Source organism: Diabrotica undecimpunctata, chromosome 8, assembly GCF_040954645.1.
Source record: "Diabrotica undecimpunctata isolate CICGRU chromosome 8, icDiaUnde3, whole genome shotgun sequence".
NCBI lineage: Eukaryota > Metazoa > Arthropoda > Insecta > Coleoptera > Chrysomelidae > Diabrotica > Diabrotica undecimpunctata.
In genome coordinates, this window is record NC_092810.1 from 107,616,694 (window position 1) to 107,643,873 (window position 27,180).

Genomic DNA, 27,180 nt, shown 5'->3' on the forward strand with positions numbered 1-27,180 from the left:
AATGTCGCACGTGGCTCCAATAACTTACATTTCGTCTCGTCGTCTTTTTTTTATACTTAATATAATTGATCAGATTCTTCTGTCTGCTCTCCTTGTTTCTTTCATCTTCTTTTCAATCTCCTTTATCTTTTCTTCGAAAGAAGAAATTTCGACAGGAACTTTGTTTTCCAACGATGATATCGTGTCTTCAAGAGAAGAAATCTCAGAAGTGATTTTATTTTCTAAAGAAATAACGTCCATAGAAACTTTAAAAACATCAGAAGAAACTTTGCTTTCCAGAGAAGTAATATCGTTAGAAACTTTATTTTCTAAAGAAACAATCTCCGTAGAGACCTTATAAAGTTCGTGTGTGAACTACAATCAGTAGGTCTCATTTCCAGACTTGACTTTCATAAGAGGACTTATCAATACCATACAGGCGCAATACGATAAGTGAACTCTTAAAAGTGAATGAATGAAAATATAATTTTGTTTCCATAATTTTAAATGGATAGCATACCTAGATAAAAATATAGAATTTATCTATCTATCTATCTAATTAGCCTTCTTCGGTCCATCTTTGGACATAGGCCTCCCCAATCCTTTTCCATTCTTCTCTGACTGTCGCTATAGTCATCCACCTAGAGCCCACGTGCTTCTTGATATCATCTGCCCATCTCATTTGGGGCCTTCCTCTTCTTAGTTTATATTCCCACTGTCTCCAACTTATAAGAATTTTGTTCCATCGGTCTTCTTTTTGTCTTATATTGTGTCCGGCAAATCTTCATTTCAATTTTGCAACTTCTTGTCTAACATCCCTCACTTTTGTTTTGTCTCTTATCCACTCGTTTCTCTTTTTATCCATTAGTCTTATGTGCAACATTTGTCTTTCCATTGCTCTTTGGGATTTTATGATTTTGTCCATGTTTGCTTTTGTAAATGTCCACGTTTGGGAACCATAAGTTAGAACAGGGAGTACGCATTGATTGTATACTTTGGTCTTAAGATGCTGTGGATATCTTTTGTTTTTAAGAATGTAGCTTAGTTTGCCAAATGCCGCCCATGCCAGTCTAACTCATCTTTTTATCTCTGCTGTTTGGTTTTCTTTGTTAAGTTTTATAGTTTGTCCCAGATATATATATATATATATATATATATATATATATATATATATATATATATATATATTTAACATTTATGTTGGGATTTGATTTATAATTTAGATATACCTATGTTCATATACGCAACAAAAAATATTAAAAGTAAGAGCTTTTCGAGGAACTAACCATCATTTAATAAATAATTTTTATATAACTGTGCTGAATAATGTATTTCGAAACGGAGAAATTATTCATTTATTGATATTACAAAGAAAAGGTCTCTAAAACGTTTTTAAGCAAGCCAAAAAAAGCACATTACAAGGCATGAATGAATCAAATATGTAGCACCTTTTTTGTAGATGTATTATTCAAAAACAAACTGAAGTTATTACTATAAAAAAGGATCTGTATAGCTGGGGCTATGCTTAACTTAAATAAAACAACGATTAGATAGAAAAAAAAATCACAAATTTCATTAAAATTATTTTTATTTTTTAAATGTTAATATAATTTGGTACATTGATTTGTATAATGTGTAATATTTTCTAAGTAAGTTTTTATATAAATAAATAGTCTATATATAAATGTACCATTAGATGAAACTTTGAAAACAATTTAGGACCAAATTACAAAATGATAGATTAACAACTAGAACCAAATTAAATGTGTCAGCTATAACGGAACTGTTGACATTATCTACTGACAACACTTATTTTCATCTAAACAATGATTTCTATAAACAAAATTTTTAGGCTGTGCTTTAAATCCATTATTAGCTAATATATTGACGGAAGATTTCAAAACAAATATTCCTAATCAAAATTTAAAGCCCACAATACGTTGGAAATATGTAGATGATCTGTTGGACACACTTCTGATTAATATAAATAAAAGATAAAAAAGAGGAGTCAATAAAACTTACAATGGAAAAGAAATAAAATAAATCGTTGCCTTTTCTGGATGTTTTAATCTCAAAGGAAAATAGTGGATATGGGACTCATGTATATAAAAACCAACACATATGAACATATATCTAAATTATAAATCAAATCACAACATAAATGTTTAAAAGGGAGTCATTAAATCATTATATGATAGAACTAAAATTGCTTGTTGTAATGACAATTCGTTTTGAAAGAAAAATAATGATTAACATCTATTTTAGTCAAAAATGATTATCCGATGTCGGACGTCATGCGTAAGTCTGTCAGTAATTTCCCCGATTCAAATTCATAATAGGCAACCTACATTACGCGGCTCAGAGTAGTGGGTCAGGCTCTAGACATTAGTTATATAATCCTGAACTTGTTCTACTTCATCTTGTCCGATCCTCATTGTGATGTTTTCATCTGTATTTGTTATGCTTTTGGTCTTGCTGTAATTCATATTAAGGCCTATCTTTCCAGCTTCTACGTCCAGTTCTTTCATCATTTCAAATAATTCTTCTTTTTTATCTGTTATCAATGCGATGTCATCAGCGTATCTTGGATGGTTCAAGCGTTGTCCACAAATTTTTATACCTTTTTCTTCCCATTCTAATCTTTTAAAAATATCTTCCAGAGCCTGATTAAAAAGTTTCGGTGATATTGTGTTACCCTGTCTCACGCTTCTATTTATTTGTATTGATTTTGTTCCTTCATATAATATACTTGGCTTCCTTATATATATATTGGCTATTAGTTCCGTATATCTGTGGTCAATTCTGCTGTTAATCAAAGAACTTTTCACTGTCCAATGTTCGACACTGTCGAAAGCCTTTTCGAAATCTATGAACGCTATATATAGAGGAATGTGGTATTCATTTGCTCGTTCTATAAGTATTTTCATACTTAGTAAATGGTCACTTGTGCTGAATCCCTTTCTAAAACCAGCTTGTTCTTTTGACTGGTATCCGTCGAATTTTGTCGTCAATCTATTGGTTAAAATTTTTGTGAGTTTATACATTACATTGAGGAGTGTTATAGGACGGTAGTTTTTTATATCTCCTTTAAGTAGCAGATATAAAAAAAAGCAGATTTTAGCATTTTAGTAAACAACAATTTTTGACAGCTCGCACTCCAAGAATATAGTTTATGTTCTTAGAGTGCAGTCGTTATAGCTGCAACATTACATCTTTCATGAAACTAAAAAGCTTCTTGGGATATTAGAAGGAGCAATAGTTTAGTAACTAGCGCTGCTAGCTAAAAATCGTAACAAAAGTTCTAATTTTTGTCGTACATTGGTCAAATTTCACGTATTTCGTTTTTATATTTTTTGTTTAAATAATTCAGTCAATTGTCCTCTTAAGGATCTTCTTCGGTAAGTTTCAGATTACAGTAGACAAAGCTCCCAGATGAACTCTGCGACATACTCAGTATTTATCCCAGTAAGTCCTCTTTTGGTTTAGAGATATTAAAAAGTTGACTAAAACAATAAATAATTTCACTTACAACCTTATCAACAGCTTCTTTATTATTCTTTCATCAACTTTCACTATGAGCCCGGACATCATACCACAAATGCACTTTTCGAGAACCTAGTATCCACGATTATACACAACGGGAACTAAAACTATATATTCAGTTATGCGCCTGTTTACTGAGACAATAATACAAAAAAAAAGAGGAAATAGCAACACGCACAACTGTTTGGAGTAGTTTTATTGATTGTTGTTGTATATTCTGTATAAAATATAAAAAATTATAGAAAAGGGAATATAAAAATTAAAAAATATAAATTTTGATTACATACTTATAAAAGTCGGTAAAATAAAACAATATTTTTTGAATAATGCCTTCGTTTCTTAAATTCCAATTTTTAACATTCATGTGCTGGAGGAGGTTCATAACCAGGTAACGGAAGTAAAGTAGCGTATCGTGATGTTGATGGAGAAATATGGAGGATAGTTCTGTTCTGTAATTCTTGAACCTCACGATAATTCCGTAAAAGAGGATCTCCGTTTTCGTCAAAGATGTACCGTAATGCATTGAGCTAAAATGAAAGAGTAATAATTAGACGTATTTGAATTCCTTGTAATTTGCTTTAAAAATGTATGCAAAAAATATCGCTATTTTTTAATATCGTTATAAAAAACAACGATCAATAAAATATAGATTTTAGATTTTTATAATAGATCTCAATGTATGTAAACATGCATGGAAAAATGAACATAGGGTTCAATGTAACGATTTAAGTATAGTCCTAAAAGAAACAGATGGTAAAAAGAGAAAAATCAAAGAAGCTGCTCTAATTATGCCAGAAATGGGACCAATTGCGTCTCTAAATTCCTCGGCAGAATGCAGTGGTATCTGACTACCCCTATTAAAATGGACATAAATATAATAAAAAGAAAATACCACATTAGTAAATCAATAACATATCGAGGATACATCATTTATGTTTTTAAATAACATACTTATAAAATCGAAGTTTGGTGTTTATTGAAGTAAACTAAATGTACGACTAAATACTTACCATATCAGGATAGTATTATGAGGTTTTTTTTATTATTTACTATGGAAACACTAACCGGAGAATTTTACTCTCATCATTGCATGTCGTTGTCTTTTTAAAGATTTTCTGACGGATATTCTCAAGTTAAAGTTGATTTCATGTAGGGGAGGGTAGTACACAATGAGACAAAAAACACATTTTTATTTCTGACATTGATATTTTTGAATTTGTCTACAAAATAAGTTAACCAAGCATCAATATGATTATTTCCTCAATATAATCTCTCATGAGTGAAGAAACTGAAAAAATTCCCTCATGATTATTTTTCTAGCCGTCTACATCTGTCTCATTGTACACCATTGGTGGTACTCAATGAGTCAAGTGGTGGTACACAATGAGTCAAGTGGTATTATTTCAATAATTTGTTAAAGTAAATACATAGGTACAATAGAAAAACTGAAATGAAAGAAAATTTTAACGGATCTTATTACTATCAAACTTTACATCAAATTTGAAATAAGATGTAAGACGCTTGTTTTTTTATCTACATTTTTTGGTTTTGGTAGAAGCGATACAACGTCTGACCTTGCTACTGCAGCAATGTCTTTAACTAAAGGAAAAATAAAGCAGCCTTGAAGCTTTCCACTTTTTCTTAAAAATGACACTTAAATTCATTATCGTCTAATGTCTTTAGAGCTTTAGCAACATAAAATATATTGTTTTCAAATTTCACTAATACAAAACTATCAATAGAAATTTCGGTACTAGATCAATGCCCTAATCGTCTTCCAACTGTAAATTTTTACATTCATCGCCAGAAGAATCATCGTAATTGATTAGTTCTTCACTCTCCTACGATTCGTTTATTTTTTTTCTGCTTTGGTGCTTAGCCGCTTACCTTATTTAAATTGACCTTAATTTGTTTATTATTATGAGGAGTCATTTTTTTGGTTGTTGCTTGCAGTTTTAACTAATCCAAGTCAGGTGTGTTAGTTAAAATTGCAGTCTTTTTAGTTTTCCTTGCCTTGGCACCTTTTCTCTTCTCTGCTTTTGGAAATCCTTTAAACTCATGAGAGAAGATGAAAGAACTTGAATTTGCAGATAATACTATTGACTTAGAGTTTTGAGACATTATCGGTTTTTCAGGTGTGCTTGGTGGAGATACTTTTTCATTTTCAGGTGTCTTCGAGGAGAATGATATAACTTGATTGGCTGTTCAGTTTCATTTGGTCTATCAGTCACAAAACTGCCAATAAAGTCAGCTTTAGAAAAAATGTCTCTATTAAGGGGAAAAATTTCAGTTTTATTAAAACCTGACAGAATATTAGTAGGTGTTAATGCTTTCATATGTGCCTTTCCTACACATTGTGCTATCTGGTAACTAATAGGTTTACCAGGATGGTTCAGCAACCATGAGTCTATAGCGACATTATAATACGCTTTAAAGGGAGAGAAAATTGAAATATCAAGGGGCTGCAGTTTGTTACTACAATATGGAGGCAGAGTCAGTATGATTACACCATTATCCTATGTCAGTTGAACAACTTTATATGTTACGTGACTCTCATGATTGTCGTAGATCAGTATGGAAGGGTTTTAAATTGAACTGTTGCTAAACTTGATTAAATATTTTATAACGTCGACAAACAGCTCGCTATTCATCCATCCACTTGGATTTGCCAAACCCAGTGTGCCAGGTGGAGCTCCTTGTGTCATATGCTCCTTATATTTCCTTGGAAAAACCATAACAGGAAGCAGAAACTTACTATTCGCACATACAATTACACATGTAGGAATAAGAATATCCCTTTCACCGCTAGTACAACTATTCAGCTGTTTTACACCTTTCTCCGCCACGACTTTCTCTTAGGTTTCTGCACTGTTGTTATACTAGTCTCATCAAGGTTGTATATCCTGATATTTGACACAGCTGATAGATATCTAGAATAAACGGCATGTAAATTATAGAAGAACTTGTTGAAATTGTGTGGATTAAATTATGTTAATCTTGATAAACTGCTGGTTGACATATACTGAGGTTCCCACGTCTATTAAATGAACGGAACCATTGGAGTCCAGCTAGTTTATCTTTGATCCAATTCGCTGGAACTGGAATATTGTTTTTAATTGCCATATCGTATGCTACCTTTCGTGCTTAAATGGTTGTTAATCCGTAGCTCATTTTGCTACAAGTTTTGATATAGTCACACAGAGAAATTTCCTGTTCCTCTGGAAACACACATCGTACATCATAATTGGGTTCCATTCGATCATAATCTGGATTAGTATGTTTTTTTGCGACATATCTTTGTAATGTCTGAAATTTTACTCCGTGTTCAACGGCAGCAATTTTTAATGATTTTCCGTCCAAAACATCTTTTACGGCACTTGCCATATCTGAATGTCGCTCGACTCCTTGGTTTTTCTTTGCGCACCATGTCTGTAACAAACATAATAAATTTCATTCTACTTATACAACATATCATTATAGCATAAACACTTGGTACAAATTTTCAAATTTTAGTAGTACACAATGGGACAGTCTCATTGTGTACTATCATCCGGTGTCTCATTGTGTACCAAGTAGCATTGTTGTAAACAAATGCAAATAATCATATTTAATTTTTAGTTTTGAGACACGACTATTTGAGGTTAGACTAACTTAACTGTAGTATTTCACGCATACACTTGCAAATTGACACAAATCAACAATTAGTTCTGATAATAAGTCAACAAAACTATATAAAAAGTAACTTCTTACCTTAATTAAACAGTTTATCACTGTAACTTTTACGAGGTCACGACTGAAATGGTGGTATTTTGAATAGCGCTGTAAAATGACATTTCTAAGATAATGTTGGTTGCAGAATTGAAACTTGGCGGTAAATTAAAAACAAATTAGATTGTCTTATTGTGTACCATGTCTCATTGTGTACTACTCTCCCCTAATCGAATGAACTATCTTACAATAAAGTCGTCCCAGGAACACAACTCAGCAATATTGGCAATATCATTTTAAAGTCGTCTACTTTAAAATATGTAATATATATCTGAATTGTCAACATAAATGAGTCAGAGTCCCGGGAGGCCAAATGAAGTCACCACGCCGGAAATGATCAACAAAGTCAATGACATGATTATGGCAGATCGTCGAATTAAGCTCCGCGAGTTAATAGAGGTCCTAAACATTTCCTACAAACGCGTACACAACATCATTCACCATCATTTGGACATGAAAAAGCTATCTGCGCGATGGGTGCCGTGTTTGATGACAATCGATCAAATACAAAAACGTGTGACCACTTTGGAGACGCTTTTGGCGATGATACGGCGCGATCCGAAGGATTTTTTCGCCGATTTATCACCGTTGATGAAACCTGGGTGCATTATTACACACCGAAAACCAAAGAACATTCGAAACAGTGGCGCAAACGCGGCGAAGGGCCGCCGAAGAAGGCAAAGAGTGCACATTCGGCTGGCAAAGTGATGGCGACTGTTTTCTGGGATGCAAAGGGCATCATCCACATCGACTACTAAGAAAAAGGAAAAACAATCAATGGTGAGTACTAAGCAGCATTATTGGATCGATTCGATGCCGCACCGGTTTGGAACGCAAAAAAGTGCTCTTTCCCCAAGACCGGCTCACCGATCGGCCGTCGCCATGGCAAAATTACACGAATTGGGCTATGAATTGGTTGAACACCCACCGTATTTCCCAGATCTTGCCGCCAGCTATTTTTTCCTGTTTCCAAACCTAAAAAAATGGCTCGGAGGACGCCGTTTCGCAACAAATGATGAATTTGTCACTGACACTTCGGCCTATTTTGAAGAGCTCGAGCAAAAGTACTATTGGATGGGATAAAAAATTGGAACATCGTCTTACTCTGTATCGAGCTAAAAGGCGACTATGTTGAGAAATAAATCGATTTAATTCCAAAAAACTTGTTTTTTCTATCAAAGGCTAGTTTTATTATATCAATCCACCCTCGTATTGACAGTCTTATGACATGGAAAAGTTGTTCTGCGTTTCGTTTCGATGCAAAATCTCGAATTTTTCTCAACCAAAAAGCTTGCTTTCAGCCAAAGCGTCTTCGTCCTTCTATTTTTCCCTTAAGAATTAGCTTATTTTACATCTGTATTCTCTTAATGTATGTGCCAGACAAGATAGTTCTCTACATTTAACTTTAGAACCTAAGTCTCTATTATTATATATATTCAAATATAAGTACTAAGAAGAGTATATTAATATACAGTGATGAGTGCCTTAAGAACCGGCAAAATAACGCAAAAGATAGAAAACATAATACGTTGTGAAATAAAAAGAGATGAAAGTAGTAGAGGTGCGAAATTATCGATAGAAACCTCTAATTTACATTACATTATATTAGGACTATCGATAGTTTCCCACCTTTAGACGTTAGCTTATGAGCTAGTTGACTTCAGTCATAATATTACAAGTATGATGTCGAACATTAACATTTTTTAAATTTCGCATAAAGTAAAAACTGATAGAAGGCAATAAAGCAAATGTAAATAAACAGTTTAATTAACAGTAATTTGATAATTAGTTCTGTGTTGACGAATACAGAATAACAAGCTATGATAATTCTGTATTGAGAAGAGTGTATGCGACGTCTCAAATCATAGTTTATTATTGATCAATACTTTAATTTTGGATAAAAAAATACTCCTGACTGTTTTTAATTACATTACGTGATACGTATTACTATGACTGAAGTCAACCAGCTCGTAAGCTAACGTCTAAAGGTGGGAAATTTTCGATAATTCTAATGTAATGTAAAGTAAATTATAGGTTTATATCGATAATTTCTCACCTCTACTACTTTCATCTCTTTTTATTTTACAACGTATTATGTTTTCTATCTTTTGCGTTATTTTGCCGGTTCTTAAGGCACTCATCCCTGTATACTCTTCTCAGTACTTCGATCTTAGTTATGTTTGCTCTCCAAGTAATACTTAACATCCGTCTATGTATCCACATTTTTATTGTTTTAATTCGGTTCATCGTCGGTGTCTTTAGCGTCCATGGTTCTACTCCATACAACAGTGCTAGTCAAACATAATTTAACCATTATTTCTAAACGGAGATGTTTATTACAAAAAAAATATCCTTAATTAAAAAAAATCTTGAATATATTGCCTGTGTTCATTTTAAATAGCTAAAAAGAAATAAGAATAAGACTTACTCACAATTTTTATATATATATATATATATATATATATATATATATATATATATATAATATATATATATATATATATATATATATATATATATATATATATATATATATATATATATATATATATATATATATATATATATATATATATATATATATAATCGGGGAACCTACAGCTTCTGCCGCTTCCCGCATTTCGATCGCCATCTTTTTCTATCTCTCCAGGTGTCTTCATCAATGGCTCTGTCTTTCATGGTTTCCATAACACCTTGTATCCAAGACTTGGCTGGCCTTCCTCGTTTCCTTCTATTACTTGGATTGTATTCCACAGCTCTTTTTGGCCATCTGTTGTCGTCCATCCTCTGTACGTGTCCATACCATATTAACTGTCTAGTTTCTATTCTTTCAGAAGTTGTATGTACTCTATCTGTTTTTCTTCTAATTTCAGAATTAGGTATACGTTCTACTCTTGATATACGGCAAGCTCTTCTCAGGTAGTCCATTTCAAACGTGTCAACTTTTTTCTTTCCTTTTACTGTCATTTGCCAACATTCTGCTCCATATGTAAGAATGGGCTCTACAATTACTAGATAGTCATTTTAGTTCTCATAACTCACACAATTTGAGAGGTAAAATGTTATAAGACAACAAAAAACTAGTACATTTTTGCCAGTTCCTCTCCTCACAAGTGATGTAGTGCCACTAAGTGCCCCGTTTAAATTAAATGTATGTTGCGTCTTTTTGAATGTGTTCTGTTTGTCCCTAAGTGTCCTTAAGTGTTTTTTAATTTTAAATTTATTTGACAGCACAATAATTTCTGCCCAAATACAGACCAAATCGATCATAATCTGATAATTACAAGTTGGAGTTATTGCACCTCCAAAACTTATACATCTACCTTTTTATATATTTTATCATATTGCTGCCTGTTCTAACTAATTAAATTTAATAAATTAACAGACATTTCCAAAATATACCTCTTGAATAAATTAAATAACTTTTAAATAATATAACACATTACTTTCATTTCAACAAACAATCTACACAATACCTACTTCCTAGTTTAGTTGTTAATGTCTTTTCCCCTCAAGAACTTTCGCCTCTATTTGTTTAATAGTTACAATAAAACCGATGATCACCCGTCGCCAGTATACCATAACAGTTTGAACCATGTTTTCTAAAACACTTAATGATAGTCCTTGTATCGGCATGTAAGTATATTATTTATTAGTTATTTATTTTTTTAATTAAAGTAGGTAGATTGTTTTTCACTTAATTTTTACTTTGAGTATTCCACAAATTGTGTATACCAATTAGTCGTTGTTTCATCTGAGTCAAAAGCTTTTCTAGTTTTTACATTTTTTATCGCATGCTCTAGTTCTGATTTCATGATTTGTATAGCCTTTTGAAATTTCTGCTCTGTCTCATTATCTCGCAGAACTTCGGTACTCCCTAATGTTGTTGATGTATTCTTGTGGATTTTAAGACCCTATTCTTGTTCTTAACTTCATTTTTATCAGAAAATTATCCATGTCTCTATCCTCCCCTTCATAATATGGTTTCTTCATTCATATGACTTCTTACTTCTAAGAAGTTACTATCCCTACTGGCATCTATCAGAACATGATCGATCTGATTTCTTTTGACGCCGTCGTTGGAGACCCACGTTTTTTTGTATATTTTCTTGTGTCTTAATATTTTTGATTTTATTAGTAGGTTGTAGGATGCAGAAAAGTATATTAACCTTGTTCCCTTATAGTTAATGACATTATGGAGACTATAGTTAACTATTGTTGGTCTGTATGTTGCTTCCTTCCCAATCTCTTGCATTAAAAATAATATGCATGTCTTGCATTGTCTTGGAAAGATTATTTGTCAGTTCCTCTGTTGTTGATCTGGCTTGCATAATATCAAACTGATTATCGGATACTTCGCTTTATTCGCGTATATGTTTATCAATTACTCTCTCCCATATTTTCGTGATGTGACTCTAGTATTTTTATGGCCCTGTAGTTTGTACATTGTTGTATACCACCCTTGTTTTTGTAAACAGGTACTAATGCATTGCTTCTCTATTCACCAGGTATTTGTCCCCTTCCATAATTCTACATCATTTGAGCTGTGGGTGTACAGAAGAATTCTGAAAATATCATGGACAGAACACGTCACAAACAAAGAGGTTCTGGGAAGGATGAACAAAGAAATGGAAATTTTAAATTCAATAAAAACAAGAAAATTAGAATATCTGGGACATATTACACGTGGAGAGAAATACACCTTGCTCCAACTGATTATGCAGGGAAAGATCCAAGGAAAGAGAAGCATAGGGAGGCGTAGAATGTTATGGCTGCGCAACCTGAGAGAGTGGTACGGATGTACATCAAATGAACTTTTCAGAGCAGCCGTCTCAAAAGTCCGAATAGCTATGATGATTGTCGACCTCCGCAGCGGAGATGGCACTTGAAGAAGAAGAAGATAATTCTACTAAATGAATATTATGTTAGCCAACTTGTTCCTACCTATACTTTCTCATGTCTATACTTTCCCAGGAATATCATCTAGTCCAAATGCTTTTCCTTTCTATATTTTTTGTGTGCTTAAGTCACTTCCTCGTTTGTTATTTTGGTGCCTATTGCTGTTATTGTCTCTATTAACTCAACTGATTTTCTGTCAAATTCTTCTTTTAATGTATGTACTGTCAAAATACTTTTAACATCCTTTTGGAGAACTAGTAATTTATTTTTATTACAGATATTACTATTTGATTAAAATCCTTTGCTTTCTGTGCTCTATGTTTGGCTATTTTATATATCTTTGTTGCTCCTTCCTTGGTATCAGGTTGTTTGTATAGATTTGTATATGCTTTTGCTTTAGGTTCTGCTACTGCTTTCTCTTCTTTTTGGCGACTGTATAGTTTTGAAGATCTGTGTCCGACCTATTTTCTTGCCACTGTTTATGTAATTTTTTTTTCTTTTTAGCTGCTTTTTTTAAATAATATGCTGCTTATCTCTTTTACTTTTTTATGCACGTTCTTATTCTTGATGTGCCTATGCATGACGAATGTTGATTTGTCTGCAACAACGCCAGAAAGCTGCACGTAAAAGAAGTAATTTGTAGCAAAAAAAAATGCTTTTCGTTTCAAAGGCAGTTTCAAATTTCAAATATAAATATATATAAAATCGCCAAATCAAAGATATTGATAATGAAATAAAAATTAAATATTATATAAAAATATATTATTAATAAGTTGTCCCACCTGCTCAATTGAGATTCCTATAGGTTCTCTTGTTATTAACCACATAATGTAATGGATACAGTCTTCAGTACTAACAGATCCCCAGTAAAAAAAGTAGTCATCTTGAAAAGGTTTAATCAGCTTTGATAAGACAATATTTTCAATTTTCTTTGAACTATTTGCATCTGATATATGTTCTAAGGATTGTATTATTATTTGAAATGCTGGATTTACCTCATCTTGAAGCTAAAATTATTAAATGAAATTAAATGAAACAACATTAAATTAATAATTTTAGTAGAGTCTAAAGTCGTATAAAAAATCGTCCTATATACAGTGCGTAAATATTTTTGCTCGACATAGGTAATATACATTGAGATAATTGTGGCAACTGCGCTTTCTTAAGCCCACTGCTGTCGTCAAGACCACCCGTTGGAAAATCATACATTTCCAGAGTTGTGGATATTTCATTATTTTTTTTGGAATTGAATTATTTTATTATAAATTAATCCTATCATTATGTCTCTGTTATTGCCTTTGTCGTTCTGTAAATATCGTAATTACCCGATATTACCTTACTATTATGGGAATATGAGTACGTGACTTCCTACGATTAAAGCTTGTACCGAAATCAATTTCTTAAATCCACACATATCATTCAAAAATGATTCATGTTGCCTAAAAACTGTTATCGACAAGTAAATATGTGCTGCGACGGCGAAGACAGTACTATCATGAAATTCATACTTGTCATTGGATTACATTTTTGTTGATTATTGAAAATTAAATAGTCTTGATAATATCTTAATGGGAATTTCATAACTGGTAAATGATCAATCAATCGGCAAAAATGTTATTTAAAACATGTGAACAGTTTTTGCAATCAGTGTTTATCGTTGTTATAGTATCGGCTGTTAAATATGTGTTCTATTGCTTTGTATTAAGAGTTTTCGTACTTATTTTATTGATTAGTTTTTTATTTTTAGTTAAAGTAACACGATTTCCCTATATTTCATCAGCTTTTCGTAGAATAAAAATAGATATAATCAGTGGTATAAGTCTGCGACATCCACGTTATAGACCCGTCTCATAAGACAAAAAACAAACTATCTGAAAGGTATATGATCGACTAAAAAACACCACCTTCAACGGAAGCTGTTAGTCGCATTTCTTTTTTAACAGGAGTAGCAGTGGCAACAGTTGAACGTATTGTGAGTGGGAAAAAAACTAACAATGGTTTTAAATCTCCAGCTGCAAATCGGCGCTGACGAAAACCTGGTTTGTTTAAGAAAAAATCCTCCGTAGAACTGTACATTCATTTTTCTTTGAAAATAGGGCTCCAATTCTAAAATCTACGTGAATTACTATGAAAAGCATAACAAGATTTTAACTTTCGATATACAAAACGATGCTGGAATTCCATGTTAACAGATAAGAAGAAAATTATATCATAGCGACGGAATTGTCTACTCTCAATTCATAAATAATATCGTGTGAGAAAACGAAAAATTTATTACCTCGACGAGACTTTAGTTAACGCCGGATATACAGTCGCCAAAGTTTGGCAAGATAGAACAGTAACAAATGCTTCATTTTAAACTATTTATTTTACCTTCTTTTTCAGAAGAATGTTTAGTTTTATATGAATCGGCAGTACCATGAAGTTATTCCTAGAAAACGACGGAGCTCACGTACATTTTTAGGTGTCGCAAATTTGTTTATATCGCTAGTTTGCTCCGGGTCGCTTTTTATTCCTTTTGCATTCCAACAATATGCCCCAAATATCTATGTTCTGTCTAGCAAAATATGCATTTTCAAAGTTTAATTGTAATTTAGCCTTTTTCAGTATTCGAAAGACTTCTTTTAGATGATTTAAATTCTCTTGGAGTGTCTTTGATATTATTACAATATCATCTAAGTTGGCGAATGACAACTCTATATCGGGAGATATTACTTAGTAGGCGTTGAAAAATTGCTTCAGCAGGCCAAATGGAGAGGTTCTATACTGAAAGTGGCCTTTTACGGCTAAGCTAAATGCTGTTACTAGGCGGCTTGCCCCTTCCAGGGGCATTTGGAAATAATCTTGTTTTAAATGAAGGGTTGAAATAAATTAGCTTCCTTAATTTTTCAAACGTCGATGCAGAATATGTAAAGATTGTCTTTTTTCCTCACTAGTACAATCGGTCAACTTCACTTGTGGAGGTGTTTACCGATGAATCCTTCTCAACTTCTGGAGGTTTCGATAGTTCCTTCTTTTAACATCTTGTCCACTTTTTGGTTGATGATTTGTAATATTATGTGGTTGTGCCGTCTATACGGCTGTTGAACGGGTCGCATCCTTTCTTTCGCTCTAATTTCATTTCGTGTTTTATTAAATGATTGTAATATTTAAAATCCCAAGGGATATGAATTAGCTGCCAAAATTATGCTGTACCAATAATTGTTCATGAACGTTAAAAGATTGGCTTGAAGGAAGTCACAAATCTATGAGTTTGCAATGCCAATGATTTAGAATAAATCATTTAGAATAAATCAATGATTTCTACTTTTGTATGACATCAACACGAGGATTCCCGAGAAAAAATCAAATTATTCGAACATCACATCTGTAAAAAGACCAGTTCCTCGTGATAAAGTTACTTAACTTCCAGTACCTCCAAAGAATATTAAGAAGATGGATGGTAAAAATATTTCTGGCCTACGGACTCAACCAAATTTTTTTCTGAATTTACTTTCTCATCTTCCTCCATCAAAAGAACCTTAAGATTAAAATAGTGGAATTTGTTAGACAAGAATCTCGTATTTTAGCACAAGGCAAGAATATTTTACCTGTTACGTTTCCAAAGAGGATGATTTGGTGTAGGGTAATGATACTGCAGGGCTTCTTTAAGAATATAATTGTTCCAGAAGAATATATAGAATGGAGACTTTTTGTTGATGCTTTTAAGATTAGTTTAAAAGCCATTTTACTTCACTATTGTAATAAATACCCTTCAGGTCCCTTCGTGTATGCAAAAAATATAAAAGACAATTATAAAAATTTGGAGGTATTACTTGAGCAAATAAAATATTCTCAATACCAATGGAGTATATGTACTGATCTAAAAGACGCAATTGTACTTACTGGCTTGTAGAATGGATATACCAATTTTGGCTGTTTTTTATGTGATGGGACAGTCTTGCAAGAGATAAACATTATGTAGTGAACAATAAAAAGTGTAACACCTAAGGTAAAAATGTATCTCAAAAACCTCTAGTGCCACTAGGCTAGAAGTTTTCCTGCCACTACTTCCCATAACGCTGAGACTCATGAAAAATTTTGTCAAAACTATGAAAAAAAATGGTAAAGCATTTGAGTACATTAAAACTAAATTTCTTCCGATCATTAACACGAACTTGAAAGAAAAAGGAGTTGTGTTGATCCTCAAGTACGAGAGCTTATCACAGATGTAGCTTTCAATTTAATGTTAAACAGAGCAGAGAAAAGAGCTTGTGCAGCTATAATAGAGTGTATCATAATTTCCTCGGTCATACGAAAGATGAGAGAAGAAAGACAAGACCCAGATATCATTCAAGAGCTTCTTTGCGTTTATGAATATTTAGGATGCAACATGTCACTTAAGATTCATTTTTTAGATTCACACTTAAATTTTTTTCCTGAAAATCTGGTCGCCGTATGAGATAAGCACGGTGAAAGGTTTTAACAGGATATATTGTACATTGGAAATAGCTATAATGGGAAATGGCCAGCAGCAATACGATTGTTGCTGCTAGCCAGTTGATCGATTGTCTGTTGTTTGTTGGTTGATTTACCGAGAAAATCTAAGTGAAGCAATGAAAAGAAAGAAATCTACAAACCATCACATGATATATTTAGTCATAACTTTCATGATCTGTACCTGAAAAAATTTAATACTGTAAAACTTGAAACATACAATCAATACTTTATAACTATTTTTATAGTTGTTACACTAATAGTATCGTTTTTTGATTAGTTGATGAAGTATATGTGCTGTGTTTATTCCCATAGTAAATTTCGCGTTTAGAGCACCGAAAATAACGTTATTATGTATGAAAAGAAAATGGAGGAAAATGTTTGTATTTGTTTTGTTGTTCCAGGTATTGGTTGTTGTGGCTTAATATTCTTGTCTCTGACTATAGGATATATACGTTGCAGTAGATGATTGTGTACTATACATCCACGATAATTGGCATGATCATTTCCATTAGAGTTTATATAATTTAGTTTATTTTTATCGTATGACAAAACAAACCGGAAACTTAAAGCGAAATATGTACAATGCTTGTGTATTATGGATGTGTAAATATGAAGTAAAGATCATGTCCCTTACCGTGAAGGTTATTAAAAAACTAGAAATAAAAAAAAAGAGTAAATCAAACGAGATATGCTTGGAGTATCTCCAAAAGACAAGATTAGAAACATTGAAATATAGTCTATGAGATTGCTACAGTACGAAAAATAACAAAAGAAAATGGGAAACACCTATATCTAGGACTAGATGAATCAAAGTTGGTAAAAAGAGAGAGAGAGAAATAATTACACTGTACTTATAATGAAGTAATTTTGAAAAACAATGTTTTAGGAACCTAGGATCAATAATAGTGAGTAATGTAATGAATTAGTAAAATATGGGATGATCTAGATAGAGCAGGTTGGTCAAAATATAAGCAAATTTGAGTAGACACGTTTTGTGTACCAAAAAAATTAAAATAAATCTAGAGATTTGTTTTATGGAGTAGGGAAAAAATTTATTCCAAATGATACCTGACAGACAATAATCAAACGAAACATATTGTTAAAGTGATATCGAATCTGATAAAGAAGTGCACAAGACAACAACCCATGAGCTAGCAGAAAAGGTTAAAAGCATTGACAGAGTGGCAAATAGACTTTCATTACACTAGCATAATTAAATATATCTACCAAAATACCACGGCTAGCGTAGGACTGTCTGAACAGAAAACAAATAAATGCTGTATACAGCGAGGAGTACGCTATTTATGACGCTTTTAGAACATACTTGTAATAAGGTAGATCTGGATGAGTATGGTATCAACATAAATGGAGAGAAGCTCAGTCATTTAAGATTCGTAGATGACATCGTCCTTATAGTCGATCGCATGGATGAGGCAATATTAATGTTGGAAAAATTAAATCACGCTTCCTTGGAGGTCGGACTAAAGATTAACATGAACAAGACGCAAATAATGATTAATCTGGTGGTAAATCATAATATTGCTGTTAATGGAAGAGATATTGTGCAGACTGCATCGTATAAGTACTTAGCTCTTGAAATTTGGTTGGACAGAGATAACTAGACATGTGAGCTCCCACGTCGCATAAGAATAGCCTCTCCAGCGTTAGATAAATTGGACTATGTATTTAAATCGGACTTACTTATATGCCTCAAAAGGAAAATATTTTACGAGTGTGATGCATCACTTATGGAGCGGAAACATTAACACTCACAAAAAAGGTAGTGAACAAGATTCGCATTACTCAGAGGGCTATGGAGCGCCAAATGTTGGGTGTGTCTCTGAGAAACCGAATCCCAAATGAAGAAATACGTCGTAGAATAAAAACAACAGACGCAATAGAAATAATCGCGTCGCTAAAATAGAGTTGAGCAGAATTCGTCGTCAGACTATCAGGCAAACGATGGATAAAACCTATTGTCGAGTGGAGGCCAAGACAAGAAGCACTACGGAGCAGAGGATACCCACCAACTAGATGGACTGACGCCCTGAAGTGTGTTAGCAATAACTGGATGCAAGCCGCACAAGACAAAGGCAGATGTAAAGTGCTGCTAATCAAAGTATTTAATTCCTGTATCCTACTTGTACTTACACATGGAGCTCAAACCTGGACATTCACTACAATAAACATAAAGAAGATCAGAAAAACTCAAAGAGCTATGGAACGACAGATGCTGGATATCTCACTCAAAGGCCATAAAACATATGAAAACATTCGTAATAGAACAATAGTAAAAGATGCTGTCGAACTGGCAGCTACACTGAAATTGAAATGGGCTGAACATAACGAACGTCTTACGGATGGCCGATGGAATAAAGAAATCGGGGCCATATGAAGCCAAAAGACCACGAGGAAGACCGCAAATACGATGGAGCGACGATATTAAAAGAACTGCAGCGCCAATGTGGAAACGTCTTACAAACAACAGAGATGAATGGTGAGAATTAGGAGAGGCCTATATTCGGCAATCCGAATAGAGAAGAGGGCTTAAAAAAAAGCAGACGTATGTCCAGCAGTGGACGCGTGCTGGTTGTTAATGATGATCCTTAAATGATAGTGAGATTCATATTACTCAATATATAAACATAGAGGTGGGCAGACCTTGTAGAGAAATAAAAAAAATGAAGATAATGAATAAAAAATATCCGTACAGACGTCTACACTAAAATAATAAATTTCTAAAAAATGTGTATCTAAACTAACTAACATTAAACAAATACACCAACGCTGCACATCCGTCTTGTTCCTTTAAAGCCGCTTCCTGAGTAAGGTAGCTGCTCTTAAAAAAGAGGACATGAAGTTCTGCTGGATATTTGTATCCATCCACACTGTGCTCGCTACCATCCATTGCATCAGCTCCCCAATGAAAGTGGAAATTGGAGAAAACGTATTTCCCAATAAGTGGACCGTTCGTAATGTACGGTCTTTCTTCTTTCCATTTTGCACTAAAAATTACTGAATTATTATTTAATAGAAGACAAATTTTCTTATGGGTTCAAAAAAATGTTGTTTCCTAAAATGCCATGTGGAACTAAGTTTTTATTTACTGGAAACTTACATAAAAAGACTCTTAATTGGTAATTTTCAATAAAAAATATCTATAAAGGAGTGTATGCAGGCTTTCGCATGTGGTATTTTATAAAAGTACATTGCATTCAATTCATATGTAACTAGAGGTCATGGAAAATAATTTATTCCTGACGTTTGATCTGCAATTCTGGCCGATATTTTCAAAGACTATGCAGGAGTGCCGGTCTCAGCTTGTACAGAGGAGGGACGCTGAACTGAGTAGAAGTCCTTTAGTACTTTGTGCAAGACAGACTGGGCGGGGAAGTCCTAAACCCCGACACCGCGCTTCCCAGTGGCTGATAGGGAACGTTCCTGTAGATATGCAGGACAGTTTTAACCTTTAACTACGGGCTACGGTGTACACAGTACACCATGCGTGTTAAGTTGGTTGCCGTTTCTTAAAACTATTTTCTGCGTTTACGGCGCTCGACGTAACCTATCAGTATAGTATCAACCATTGTCTGTTACAGTCGATACGTGATTTTTGATCGAATAGTTGAGTTGTGATAAAAAATATCAAAGTCAGTTAACGAACGGTGCCTTCAGTACACCACGCACATAGTTATGTAAGTAAATTTAACTAATGTTAAACTTTAAATTACCTGCAAACGAGTTATTTTCTCTGTAGTAAATGTTACATTGTACTTTTTATACAAAAATGTAAAATGGAAACTTAGGAGAAATATTTTTTATAGGGATCGAGTGCGTGTTAGAAACCCCAAAAGTCTCACACAAGATGAGCTTAGAGCTATGGCTGAAGCATTGTTCGAAGAAGAACCCGAGGAAAAAGTTAGGGGAGAAGAGGATGCTAGTTCGTCAGAAGAAGAGGAAGAAATTACGGAAGACTACGATTATAACACTGAGTCGGAGATAGAATTAAATGATAAAGAGTCTTCTGATTCAGATAACGAGAGCGATGGTAAGAGTTTAGAAAGCGATGAAGATGAGTATTTTATAGCGAAAGATAAACAAACAAAGTGGTATAAATATTCAGTGGTGAGCAAATGTAGCAAAACTTCCAGCAAAAATATTGTAAAAATACTTCCTGGGCCAAAGCTGAGTGCTAGAGATATTACCAATGGGAGAAGTGCTTTCGAAAAAATTTTTAGTGACGGCATTATTGAAAATATAGTTGAGTGTACAAACTTGAAAATTGCAAATATGCATAACCGGCCGAGACGGGCTAAAGACACAACAAAAACAGAAATTATGGCATTTATCGGACTGCTACTTCTTGCAGAAACTAAAAAGCAAAACCATCCACATTTTCTTGAATTGTGGACTAAAGACGGAACCGGCTCAGAAATATTTAGAGCGTGCATGAGTGCTGATCGATTTTTTTTTGCTTGCTGCTCTAAGATTTGATGACAAAAATAGTAGAGGGATACGCAAGGAAACTAATAAGCTTGCTGCTATTCGAGTTACACTGGATTGTTTTGTGGAGAACTGCAACAATAACTACTGTTTAGGAGAAGAAATAACAATTGACGAAATGTTAATATCTTTCAGAGGTAAATGCAGTTTTATTCAATATATCCCGTCCAAGCCTGCAAAGTATGGGTTAAAAGTATTTGTATTGTGTGATGCCCAGACATTTTATGTTACAAATTTAGAGGTGTATTGTGGTAATCAGCTACAAGGACCTTACAACAAATCAAATAAACCTGCTGATATTGTACATCGTTTACTTCAAAACTGGAAAGGGAAAAACCAGAATTTGACATGTAATAATTGGTACACAAGTTACTCATTGGCCAATGATCTTTTAAAAGATAAAGTAACAATGGTTGGCACACTAAAGAAAAATAAACGGGAGCTGCCGTTGGAGTTCCTACCACATAATGAAAGAGAAGTTGGATCGTCCCTTTTCGGATTTCAAAAAGAGGTAACTATAGTGTCATATGTCCCCAAATTTAATTTTAGATTATAATTCTCACAAAGGAGGTGTCGACACAGTAGATAAAATGTGCGGTACATACTGGGTATCAAGGAGAACGCAAAGGTGGCCGATAGTTATATTTTTTCAGCTCCTAAACATCGCAGGAATTAACAGCCAAATCCTGTATAGTGCTGTAAATATGAACAATCCTCAAAAATATAGAAGGATATTTTTAAAGGAATTATCTTTATCATTGTTGAGACCACACCTTTCAGAACGAGCTGAAATACAGAGTTTGCCCCTAGATTTAAAACTATTCCTGAAGAAATATAAAGCTACTGTAGTGGAACAAGAACAAGAAGAACCACCAGCAAAAATACGAGGAAGGTGCTATTGCTGCGGAAGGCGTAAAAATAGAGTGACAACCATTTCGTGTCAGACATGCAGGAGAATGGCTTGCAAAGAACATTCCACCATTATTTGTCCTGAGTGTATTAACTCAAATAACCAGGAAGAAGACGAAAGTGAATAAAGACTCGTATGTGTTTATTTTTCTACCTAGTTAAAAATTTAATTTTCGCATATTTTTTTAGGTTGGTGTTTCAATATGTAATAAATTACTGTTTTCGTTTTTTCTCACTGGTTTACCATTTTGAATTATTTTTTAGTTTTATTTTTTATTATATAATAACTAATTATTGATTAAACACAAGTTGTGCAATTTAATATAGTTCTAATTATTAAAGAAATTTTGTTTCTGTAGCTATTTGTAACTGGTGTATAGACTACACCGCGCCCGTATTTGAGATTCATGGTTGGGCGCCCGTAGTTAAAGGATAAATAAGGCTTCTCCAAATAAGTACCCGCGGATCAACTGAGGACATGACACAGGTCAGCAGCTGTATCATTAGTGGCCCACGGCTAAGGAATACAATTAGGTAAAAAAGAAAAAAATACTGAAACTAAAATAGGGATGCATGGTTATGGCACACGAAATGAAAGAGAAGAAAAATTATATAACTTATTAGAACAACAAAATTTATATGCCATGAACACACACTTGAAGAAACAAGCAAACCGAAAATAGACGTGGATATCTCCCGATAAAAAGACGAAAAACGATATCGATTACTTCTTGTGTGGGAACAAAGACATTTTTGAAGATATAACTGCTCTCAACCGATTCACAACTGGCAGCGATCATCGCCTTTTAAGAGCAAGGATTCTTGTTAAACAGACGAAAACCAGTAGAAACAGGGCACATAATTATTGTAATCAGATAGATAAAGTTAAAATGCGACAGAAGGAAGATAAGTACAGAAAAGTCTTAAGAAAAGAATTTGTGGAACATTATCAACAAGAATATTCCGACATGAACACAATTAATAAAGAAATGCAACGAAAGCTCTTGAAAGTAGGACTGACTATTGCAAAGAAAACGAAAAGTAGAGAAGACAGAATAAGTGATGGAACAAATCGGTTGATGGAAAAAAGACGTACATTTCTAATCGAAGGAAAGCGAAACACCGATGGTTCCAAAGAATTGAATAAACAAACAAAGAAGGGAGTAAAGGAAGATTTAAGGATCTACAATGAAAACAAGGTAGAAAATAATAGAAAAGAACCGAGGCCTGAAATGCTTAAGATCAAACTTAGGAAAGCCTATAACAATCTCATTAAAGGATAAACATGGAAAAAAATAAGCAAAAAGAACGAAATCCTAAAAGTTACTCAAACATTTTACCGTGATTTATAATCCTCAAACAAGAACTCAGATAACACTGCAGAGGAAGATCTTAAGAAAAAGATAACAAATGTCAACTTAGAAATACTCCCTAACATAGGATCCTTCGAAATAAAACAAGCTATGGCACAACTAAAGAACAATAAGGCTCCGGGCCCAGATGGAATACGGGTAGAAATGTTGAAGGAGTGGAGTGAAATTATTCCCGCAGAATTGAAATTTTTTTTCAACGAATGTCTTCACAAAGGAGAAGTCCCAGATGATTGGAATGAAAGTTTGACAATACTTCTCTTTAAAAGACAGGGGAGATCTGAAGAACTATAGGCCAATCTCCCTGCTGTCCCAAATATACAAACTGTTAATGAGAGTAATAACTAAAAGGTTAACGTCGAAGCTCGATAGCTATCAACCGGTAGAGCAGGCAGGATTCCGAAAGGGTTAACGTACAGCGGATCATCTTCTTACAGTCAGAACACCAATAGAGAAAGCCAATGAATATCACTTGAACTTATATACATTGGCTTCGTTGATTATGAAAAGGCATTCGACTTCATAGAACTTTGGGCAATAGAGAGAGCTATGAAAATCTGGAGAATAGACTCCCGATATAGAATGCTCATACATAATATTTACAAGAAAGCTACAATAAAAATACAAATAGATGCGAAAAACAAAGCTATACAAATCAACAGAGGAGTTCACCAGGGAGATGTTATTTCACCAAAGCTATTCACACTTGGACTGGAAGACGTGTTTAAAGACATTAACTGGGCAGATAAAGGAATACATGTTAATGGAAGAAAACTGAGTTATTTAAGATACGCTGATGACATTTTAATATTCGCTACAAGTTTCGAAGAACTACAGACTATGATGACGCAACTATTTCATGCTTCGAAAAAAGTAGGTCTTAAGATAAACTTGGGGAAAAAACAAAAATAATGACAAATACACCGAACATTAGAGAAATAACGTTAAACGACATAAATTTAGAAACAGTAAGCGAATACATCTCCCTGGGACAGATAATGAAATTTAACAAAGGAAAATAAAACTGCCAAAATTACCAGAAGACTTTGAAAACTAGACTTTACGATCAGAGTATCCTCCCTATACTCACGTATGGTTCACAGACGTGGACACTCGTCTAATATGGATAAAATAGTAAAGGCACAATAAGCGATGGAAAGATCAATGCTCAGGGTGAGACTTATAGACAAAAAAACAAACAAATCGATTAGAAGCAAAACAAAAGTAAAAGACGCAGGAGAACATGCTGCCAAATTAAAATGGAGCTTCGCAGATTGCAATGCCCGACTGAAGGATAAAAGAAGGAACCATGAAATACAACAATGGAGACCATGGTTAGGAAAGAGAAGCAGAGGAAGACCACTAGTGAGATGGACTGATGATATTAACAAGATCGGAGGACACAACTGGAAGCAAGTGGCGCACAATAGAAAACACTGGATTGATTTGGGGGAGGCCTATGTCCAAAGTTGGATTACTTAAGGCTAAAGAAGAAGAAGATGCAAGAGTGAGAGTAGACGTTACTTTCTGTCGTTTCCGTCTGTCAAATGTGATGTATTTGTGATATTGATAGTAGTCGTGTGCTCCTATTGTAAAAGCAATTTAACGTCTTTAGGAAAGAGAGCTCACCTACATGTTCACAATGACAATGTAATTTTATCTACCGATAAATATAGTAGTAAAACCCGAATATTATAATAATTAAAGCGTTATAGACCAGGAAACTAACGATTTTCCCTTGACACTCCTTAATAGAAGATCTAACAACTGTTTTTGTTAAATTTGTTGATAACAATATGTAATAAACAAAATACGAAAAAAGACTAAACGTCATTTTTTACTTTTAAACAATAAATAAACGATGCAAGATCGCTTTTACTTTAAATATTAGAGGTAAAGACCGGTAAATTATATGAAAGAGTGACACATATTTACTAAAAAGTATAAAAACTTTAAAATGAGGGTTTGTAAAGTTATTTTGCTATTTTGTTGCTTAATTATTGCAAAAATAGCTTCAAAAATCGATTTTTTGAAAATTAATAATAACTTTATACCGAAAATAAAAGTTTTTTTTAATTTGTTTAGTTAATTTGTGAATTGTTTATTTAACCAAGTAGGGGAGATTCATGTACCTTGTAGCTCAGTCTGGTTATGCAAAAATCATCGATTTCATGGCAAAATTTTTCGGAGATATCTGAAGTTTTTAAGACATAGGTGGGGGTTACTAGATGACGAATAGATGAAAAGGTACTCGTATTTTTACCTTGCGTTTTTTTTTAAACAATAATTTATGGTTACTTCTATATTGGTAATAACTTCTATATTTTTAAAGCTACAGACTTGTACGTCCAACCATTGGATAGCTGGTAAAAAAACTCACATTTAACAAAAAACCTATGACCAATAGGAACGAAGTTACCGACTATTTTTTTAAAAATCTATTTTTTTAAACATCATGTCTTCATTGTTTATAAACATGAAGAAGTAAAATTTGCACAAATTTTGAATGAAAATCTAAGCTTTATATTGAAACTTATATCAATAAAATTCATCAAATTTTTCGAAATTGTGATCTATGTAGTCCTATGTAGAACTCTTCGACTGTTGTTAATATTTTTCATCTCATTTTCTGTTTGTAGTTTATTTTCCAGCTCTGTTTTTTAGTTTGTTAATTTCTATTTTTCCCTTTTGCAGGCTCCTTAAAACTTTCATGTCCTTATTGTGCTCCATTGTTTATAGAGTTTTTTCTCTTTGCATTTTTTTATGTCTTTTCTTACTGCCTTTGTGATTGTATTATTTATTTTATTTAGCGCTCCTTTGCTTACACTGGTTATTTCTTTTATCTGTAGCCTTTGGTTTACAAGGATTTTCGTAAGTTGTAGCATTTGTATTTTCTTTCGTATGTATTAAAAATCACCCTGTATGTATTAAAACACCGAAGAATATTTTCAATGTATTTCTATTTCCTATTGTATATGTTAAAACATCGAAAAAGTATTTTTAATCCTTTTGAATCGCTGGAGTTGATAATAAACACATTTTAAAGTTTATTTATATATCACAGATGCATATTTCTTCGGTATTCTTTGGATCGAGACCCGCTTTAGGATATTTTGCGCGTCAAATAAACAGAAATTTTTTCGTTTACATTTGGTTTTTATCGAGTTGGGCGAATGATGTCACTCTGCAATAGATCACCGAAGTGGTTACTTCATTGTTTCGAGTCCGGATTTTTTTAAAATTCGTAATGGCTTTCCGTTTTTCGTTTTTGTCATGGAAATATAGAGTATTGTAGCAGTTAAATGTGGAGTTCAAGTTAAGGTTGGGGAAAGTTTTTGAGAGAAGACGCGGCGTGGGTGGCCTGAAGGAACTGGCAAATTAGTTTGTAAAAATGTTAATTATACTCAAATGTAATGTGTCAGTTTTTGTCTGAGTAATCACTGTTTTGGTTCGTGCTGTGTCTCACCTGAGGTGTTTGTAAGACGGTGTTCCAAGCCAAGTTTCGAAGATTGCGTCAAGATAATCCCATGCCCAGCTTCCATTCTTATTTTGTTGTCCCCGGCCATTCCAGACTATTTTTGCAGCTTGTGAGACGCATTTGTTTGTTTTGAAGTGAGTTAAGTACAGTTTTAACCCCAGAACTTTTAAAGGAGATATAACATTCAGTGAAAATCAGGCCCTTTTTTTTATTAAATTTTTTTAAAGTAAAAATAGACATTTTCCATCAATA

The 27,180-nt window shown here is 33.5% G+C and overlaps 1 protein-coding gene across 1 annotated transcript in view; it reads right to left on the reverse strand.

Annotated features, from left to right (window-relative positions):
• Positions 1-3,707: 3,707 nt before the first annotated feature.
• Positions 3,708-27,180, reverse strand: part of LOC140448519 (carbonic anhydrase 2-like) — a 35,647-nt gene continuing 12,174 nt past the window's right edge. Inside the window, exons 2-4 of the mRNA XM_072541602.1 lie at positions 19,436-19,683; positions 12,972-13,196; positions 3,708-4,049 (exon numbers count right to left, since the gene is read on the reverse strand). Of these exons, the coding sequence (XP_072397703.1) occupies positions 3,876-4,049; positions 12,972-13,196; positions 19,436-19,683 (647 nt within the window). The 3' untranslated portion in view covers positions 3,708-3,875. The remainder of the gene's footprint in view (positions 4,050-12,971; positions 13,197-19,435; positions 19,684-27,180) is intronic.